This window comes from Orbicella faveolata, unplaced genomic scaffold, assembly GCF_042242905.1.
Source record: "Orbicella faveolata isolate gen_17 unplaced genomic scaffold, um_ofav_v1 contig_2, whole genome shotgun sequence".
Taxonomy (NCBI): Eukaryota; Metazoa; Cnidaria; class Anthozoa; order Scleractinia; family Merulinidae; genus Orbicella; species Orbicella faveolata.
In genome coordinates this window covers 13,357,501-13,365,000 of record NW_028301547.1, presented here as the reverse complement: position 1 = coordinate 13,365,000, position 7,500 = coordinate 13,357,501, and the positions used below count along the sequence as shown (strand labels likewise).

The 7,500-nt window shown below is 40.3% G+C and overlaps 2 protein-coding genes across 3 annotated transcripts in view; one reads left to right on the top strand and one right to left on the bottom strand.

Moving 5' to 3' along the window:
- LOC110047789 (eukaryotic translation initiation factor 3 subunit D-like) overlaps positions 1-7,500 on the top strand; it is a 91,770-nt gene that overhangs the window by 79,165 nt on the left and 5,105 nt on the right. The gene's annotated exons all lie outside the window — the stretch shown is intronic.
- Positions 6,034-6,905, bottom strand: LOC149112037 (uncharacterized). The gene has a single exon (XM_089289680.1). The coding sequence runs from the start codon at positions 6,903-6,905 to the stop codon at positions 6,045-6,047; it is 861 nt and encodes a 286-aa protein (XP_089145806.1). The 3' UTR covers positions 6,034-6,044.

Here is a 7,500-nt window from a genome sequence, read left to right as displayed (position 1 = left end):
CTCTTTGTTACTCTTGAAATCGCATATTTAATTAGTTTCCCTTGACAATGGCGCCAAGATGTCGCCGAAACGTCGGATTTGTCTATCGTTAGTGTTTGCTTGTATATATTATTACCATTATTATTATTATTATTATTATTATTATTATTATTATTATTATTATTATTTCTAATGCTTTTACTGTCTTACAAACGTCACTTACAATACATAAAAAAAACAACTATTTACAATACTTGGCATTACCTTACTTACAATACGCGATAATAACTTATTATGACTTACATATTACGTTACTTAAGGAGTTACAATACAATGTAATTACTTAATTATAGGAAAAAAACCAACAAACAAGCTAAAAAAAAAAAGACCTCGCAACAAATTACTTAGGGAAACGCCTTAAATGGTGAGAAGGAATTTCCACTTCTGTTGAAATTCCCTTTCACCATTCAACGTGGCAGCAATATATTTTGCTATCTCGATTTCATCCTGCACTAATGAGATGAAGTCGCTGAAAACGAACCTAGTATTATTTAGAGCGTTGATTTAAAGAAAGTATTTGCCTAGCATTATGAGGTGGTTGAGGGTCAAACGGTGAGTGCAGGGACGAGTAATTCCAAATAATACCTCTGCCTCGGAGAGAACTAAACTCGCGTTACTTACGGTAGAATACCAACTTTGGAACTTATACCAAAAGGAAGCCGCTTGCGGGCACCTAATAAACAAATGACGTATGTTTTGACTATCAGAGAGATAGAAAGGGCAGGATGGGAAGGCAACCTTGTTCAGTTTGTATAATATACTGTTCGTGGCTAATATGTTGTGTATGATTTTGTGCTGGAACATTGCCAATTTAACTTCTTTTGTGGCTGTGAACAGCAGTATGATAAGAGTTTTTTTCTGAAGTGGGAGGAGGAAGGTTTTTTAAGGTTAACAGTTTGTCGTATGACATCTTGCACGTTATAGTACAGATTGGCGGCGGACGTGTAGTAGAGTCGCCAGAATTAACGTGAAGGAGCTTCTTCCAACTTTGAGGGATCGCAGATAAAAGACTATAATATTGTAAAAAGTTGCAATTTAGTGTGTATTTATTGCGCAAGGAAAGGAAAGGCAGGAAGCAATTTTCATGCTCGTCAAAAAGGTCTAAAATTTGCTTTATACCTGCTCGGTACCAATGAGGCAGGACAGGCAGATATACCATTTTTTGGTCAGTCGTAATGAATTTGTTATTCCAGATTGTCTGAGACAGTATCTCGGTCTTGCTGTGAGGTGTCGTAGACACGATTTCTTGCCAATGATGAATAATTTGTTTGTAAAATTCAGGAAGATGGCCATTAAGATCAAGAAAGTTGTAGTCATAATTACATTGAAAAAGCTCAGTGCCGCCGACAGTAGAGAGAAACGATTTTGGAATATACATCCACGGTGCATCTGAGTCGGAGCACAGCCGTTTTACCCAAGTTAGTTTCAAAGCTTTATCGAAAAGAACAAAATCTTTCATGCCAAGACCGCCATCCGATTTTTTCTTGATGAGGGTTGTCTTTTTTATTTTGGCGGGTTTTTGCTTCCAGATAAAATCGAACACTATTTTATTGACCTCTATTGCAAAGTTTTTTGGAGTCTCCATAACACTGGAGATGAATACAAGTTTGGAGAGGGCTAACTTCTTAACAATATTTATTCTACCGTATATAGATAAATCCTAATTTTTCAAAGACATTTTTCTTATGAGGCAATTCAATATTGTAAGGAAAATGCACACCGAGCGCGTAAACAGCATCATCGCTAATTTGGAGGTTGCAAATTGCGTCTTTCCTATGGCGCATGGAGCCAAGCCATAGCATTTCTGATTTTGCCTGATTTATTTTTAGGCCAGAGCACTTTTCAAACAGTGAAAGTAAGTCAAATAAATTAGAAACTGACTGGACATCAGCAAGAAGGGCAGTTGTGTCGTCAGCATATTGCGTGAGCTTGACCTCCTCACTTCCCTCGATATGTATGCTCTTGATGTCTTTTGACCGTTTTATACTTTGGGCAAGAAGCTCCATAGCAATAACAAAGAGTATGCTTGAAAGGGGACAACCCTGACGGACACCACGTTCCAAGTAGAAGTGTTTAGAGGCAACGCCATTGTTAATGACGCAACTAGAGATGTCTTTGTAGAACACGCTAATCCATTGCTGGAGATTTGGTCCAAAGTTGAAAGATTCAAAGCATTTTTGGATAAAGTCCCATTCCATTTAATCAAAAGCTTTTTCGAAATCTAAGAACACAGCTATGCCTGGTATATTTTTAATTTTAGTGAAGTCCATTGTGTCTGCTATTAGTCTGATACTTTCTCCAATGAATCTACCCTTTACGTAGCCGGACTGACAAGGATGTATTGCGCTTGGCAAGATCTTTTCCAAGCGAGGAGCAATAGTTTTGGTCGCAATTTTGTAGTCAACATTGAGTAGCGATACTAGTCTCCAATTTGTTAAATATGCCGCGTTCTTATTCTTTTTTGGGATTAAAGAAATAATACCTTGTCGTTGAGAGATAGAAAGTGATCCCTGTTGAAAGGCATAATTCAAACTTTCCACCATGAATTTAGTGACAGCGTTCCAAAAAAAGCGATAGAACTCTGAAGTGAGGCCATCTGTACCAGGTGTTTTATTGCTTTGAATTGTCATAAGCGCTCGTTTACATTCATCGATAGACATAATACCTTCGCAAATTTTTGCAGTTTCTTCTGGTAATACATTTGCTGTATTAAACAATTCGATAAACTCCGAGCGGTTCGGATTCGTGTCTTTTGATGTATATATCTGTTTAAAAAAGCCCTCTTCCTCTTCAAGAATCTCTCTCGGGTCGGTTAATTTTGCGTGATCATTGACTTTTAAGGCCGTTGTATGTTTTTTCCTTTGGTTTGTTTTTTTCTAAATTGTAGAAATACTGTTTTTCTCACCGTGTTCATACCAGCGCGCTCTGCTACGTATAATCGTGCCACGCGTCTTAACGCTTGCTATTTTTGAAAGCTTGGTTTTTATTCTTTCTAATTCACTCCTCCTGTCTAGAGCTTGCACTGCAGCTTGATCATCTCCGACAAAAGGGCAGACTCTTCGTCACGCTTGCTTTTTGCTTTTTTTTTCCGAAAATTTTATTGTAAATGCTCTGATTTCTATTTTAATCATTTCCCAGAATAACTTGAACCCTTGTCCTCAGTTCCCTGATGCTTTTTGGCGAACTCTGGAATTAAGAAATTCAATAATTCTACATATTTCGTGTCCGACAACAACGAGTTGTTAAATTTCCAGAAGCCGGGCCCACGAGGGGGTTCGTGTTCGGAGAAAGATATAGAGATCACGACTGCAGAGTGGTCAGAATAAATATTTGGAATTATTTTGCTCTCGCAAAGTCGATTACTCGGTTGATTTGAAATGAAGCAACCTCGTTCCCAGGGTCTCTCATCTTGCCGCCCCCTGGAGCGAGCGAAGAGAGACCCTGGTTGGGTCTGGTCACGTGTCACTTTGACAATTGAGAACATCAGGGAGGGGTCCTCTGTAATCAGCAGTTTGTCACGTTGAGCTTTGTCGCGCGCTGCGACCGCTACATTACCCGTTGCGTTTATAAATACTTAGCTTTCAGGCTGAAATTTCGAATAATATCTGTTCCAACGTTTACCTAAAGGTTAAGCAAGTCTGTCTCGAGGCAATTTAGTGGTCGTGATTTTCAGTGTTGCCGTCTTACCCGCTGGATTTATGGAAAGTCAGTCATATTTCAACTGTGGACGTCGAGCAGCGCTATTTCATCCCGTAGTAATTGTTGTTTCTCCTTTGAATGCACTCGATCAAATTGATGCAAAAAACATAAGAACGTCTCTAGGAAAACGTATAGCTTTCTCAAAGTAAAGCTACGGCAGTCTCTGAAGAAAAGCTGGACGAAAATAAATATGATATTCGTGCAACGCACTGTGCTTGCAAACAGTTCTAATCAAATAGCCGGGCCCGGCGTCACCTGCGGCGTCACAATATAGAATGCAAGTGAGCAATATGTTCACGGAATATTTTAATCTTTGTCCGTGGAGAGCCTTAAAACATATCTTGCAATAGAAACGAACCTAAACAAAGTATAAGCACAGCATGGCAAATTACAGAGGTGTGAAACTCTGAGAAGCGACGTGCAGTTAACAGCGGAAACCATGCAGACTTACGACCTCTAAAAATATGCTGTAACATAATCAAACGACTCCGCTCTACTTATAATTTCCATTTCTTCTAATAACACTGACGGCACAAAAAATGCCCCTCGGAAACACGCTTGAAGCAAAGAAAGGTCGAGAGATCGAAAGTTAAATGAAAATGTGCACAATTTTCTCGAACCGTTGGCGTCACGTACACTAATTTATTAACGACACAAAAATTATATTTTTCTTTTTCTAGCCTCCTTTCGTTTGAAGATAAACCCATTTTATCAGCAACGACGGCGAAATGCATACCGCGACGAGTTCGTTGTATTTATATCCTTCGCGCTCTGCAAAGTTCGGGGCGCCGACGGCGCGGTGAAACTTCAATAAATCCTTTCACCCTTTCGCTCCTTTCGAAGTGACTTTGGCTTTCAGTGATCATTTAAAAGGCCCTGAATTCTCTAAAATTATTTAATCGCCGGTAACAAGACCTACACTTCATTCTGAGGTAAAGATGAGTCAAACATCTTCCATACACAGCCTCGGCTGCGGTGTGTAATTCTCCATTCGCCTTCGTGAGGAGATTTTTACAATATGTAACGTCCGTCACTGAACCATACAACCATCAGTGACTTGGATTTCCGCTATCAGATGATGGATAAGTTTTCCTTGGCGTTTGCAGAATATTACCGCCGGACATTGTCGCAGAACATCATATCGTTCTTGGTTCACTTTGGTGACAACACTTCCCGAACTCCCGTAGGCTAAGTATAGACAAAATTCCTACTAGGCCGCCCATCCCTTCAATAATTTAATTGTCATCTCCCAGATTCTGGGAGACACGTGACCAGGCCCAACCAGGGTCTCTCTACGCTCGCTCCAGGGGGCGGTAAGATGAGAGACCCTGGAAACGAGGTTGGAAATGAAGAGGTGAGCTGGTCTACATTGTATTTTTTTTTGAGGGGTTCGCCCACGTAGAGCCAAATGAGTCCGGGTTTTTGTAGCGCCAGGTATCGAGCAGATTATGCGTTTTAATCAAAGCCTTGAGTTCAATAGTCGATGCTTTTCTAATGTCAACAGGTTTGCCACCTCTTTTGTCTAGTGCCGATTACGCAATGAAAATCGCCCCCCCAACACAAGATTTTCATTTCCATATTTGCCGAGGAGATTATTTGAAAGCCCCCTTAAGAATACAACCTGTTGGTTTGGATCGTTTGGTGCATAAACATTAACCAGTACAACTTTTGTATTATCAATAACAATCTCTGCTAAAATATATCTCCCGTGATCATCTGAGGTAGTTTTTTCAATGTTTACGTCAAGCCGTGGTTTAAAAAGAATCATAACTCCTCTGCTATGAGACGACCCATGGCTAGATACGATTTTGCCTCCCCATTCCTTCTCCCGTCTTCCGATAGTATCGAGCGAGGAATAAGTTTCTTGCAAAAATATTATATCCGATTTTTGTTGATGTAGCCAGTGAAAAACCTGTCTTCGCTTTCTCGAACCGTTTAACCCTCTTACATTTAGCGATATAATTTTATACATTTAGATTCTCTGCAGAAGGCGAAGTCACAATATTCCAGAGAAAAAATTAAGCACTTGTTTATACTGTAGTTCTCACTGTGCGGCGAGATATCATAACTTAGTATTAATTTTCTTTTGTTGACCGAGTTAAAGTTAGATAGATAAATACATTTGAACATTAACTTACAAAAGAAATGCAACAACATACACAACACAAGCTACTCACTACTTCAGACTTACCTATGCTTTTGTGCGGCGTTTACTGACTGGGTCAAAATTGGGGTACTAGCGGCAGCAATTTAGCAATGGTTGAGTTGTACGACGGAGCAAGAGAGTCAATTAGACATATTTAAAACTAACCGTTCATTAAACATCCGTACAGAGGGAAAAGAACTGTTTCCGGTCCTCGGTAGAGTGAGCCGTTGATTAAAAGTTTTTCTACCTTGAAGTACGCTTCTTTCTTTTCACGTTTGGCAGCCTTGAGAACGGGGTATAACTTCCTTCTTATCTCATCCACTTCTTTTGGAAAGTCTTCGGATATTCCAATGTTGGTGCCTTTGGGAAGGTTTTTGATGAACGACTTTATGAAGTTCTTGTCTTGATAAGCGGAGAGTTTGACTATAATTGGACGGGATCCGGAGTTTCGGCCATCGCGTGTATGCGTAGAAATCCTATGAACTCTGTCGAAGTGTATTTCCTTCACATCGTTAGGTGGAATTTTCAGCTTCGTGCGCGTAAATTCCCGTAGAGCAGTCTCGGTATCGCTGTTAGATTCACGCTCTCCCTCCTTCACTCCAAAGAATTTTAAGTTGCCTCTGCGACTTTGGCATTCCAGTTTGATATGCCGTCTTTGTAATTCCTTGAGTTCTTTATTTATTCGCTCTTGATCGGCGTTGATCTTTTGTTGCTGAGACTCTGCGTCATTTGCCTTGGTTTTTAGATCTTCGATTTCAGCTTGAGCATATTGCAGGCTTGTTTGTGGGGATTTATCTTCTTCGAGTTGATTGATTCTGGACTTATAATTTTCCAACTCGGGAAGGACACTTAAGAGCAAGTTGAGCTTCTCTTCAATGCTGCTGAGTCTTGAGTTCGTCGCATCGCTGCATTGTCCACGTGGCTGCCTACAGTCTTCTTCGTCAGTTTGGGAGCCTTCTTCTCGAGTTCTTTTCCTCCCTTTCTCCTTCACGTCACTTCTATTAGCTTGTTCGTTAGGCATTTTGTCACATTTAAGATATAACAACCATTACTGTAGCTACCAGGTTAAAAGATCCTAGGAGCTCTTTCGTGTCGTGTCCGCCATGTTTCACGTCTCAAGCCCAGTCCAGAACTTCCCTATTAATTTTGTCCTGCTTTTCCTTCCAAATAAATTTAAAAATTGAAGAATTTTTGCAATGTAACCCTTGTGAATGTCTAGCACGGCAGCAGAGTGAACGATCTGTGAAAACCCTAGAGACTTAACGATTAAACAGCGCCCGAAGATAGAAAGTTGGCGCGATCTCCAGGTACCCAGGTTTTCAATTTTTTGGTTGACATTTTTTCTCTCATTTCCCGCCTTATCGTAAGAGATATGAATCCCCAAGACTTTAAGCGGTTCTTTCGTCCATATGAAGTTGAGAGGTCTTTCGGTCTTTAGGTTGAGAGGTCTTTCCATGGACCTAGCCAAAGAGCTTTGGTTTTGGATTCGTTGAGTTTTAGGCCAGATAAAATCCCGAACTCGTTTAGTATGAGCAAGGCGTTTTGGACCGATATTAGGTTACTGCAAATGAGAGAGGTGTCGTCCGCAAATTGGCTAATTTTGAGTTCCTTATGAA

Excerpts from the sequence above, each read along its gene's own strand:
- LOC149112037 (XM_089289680.1), bottom strand. The coding sequence starts at position 6,905 with ATGCCTAACGAACAAGCTAATAGAAGTGACGTGAAGGAGAAAGGGAGG.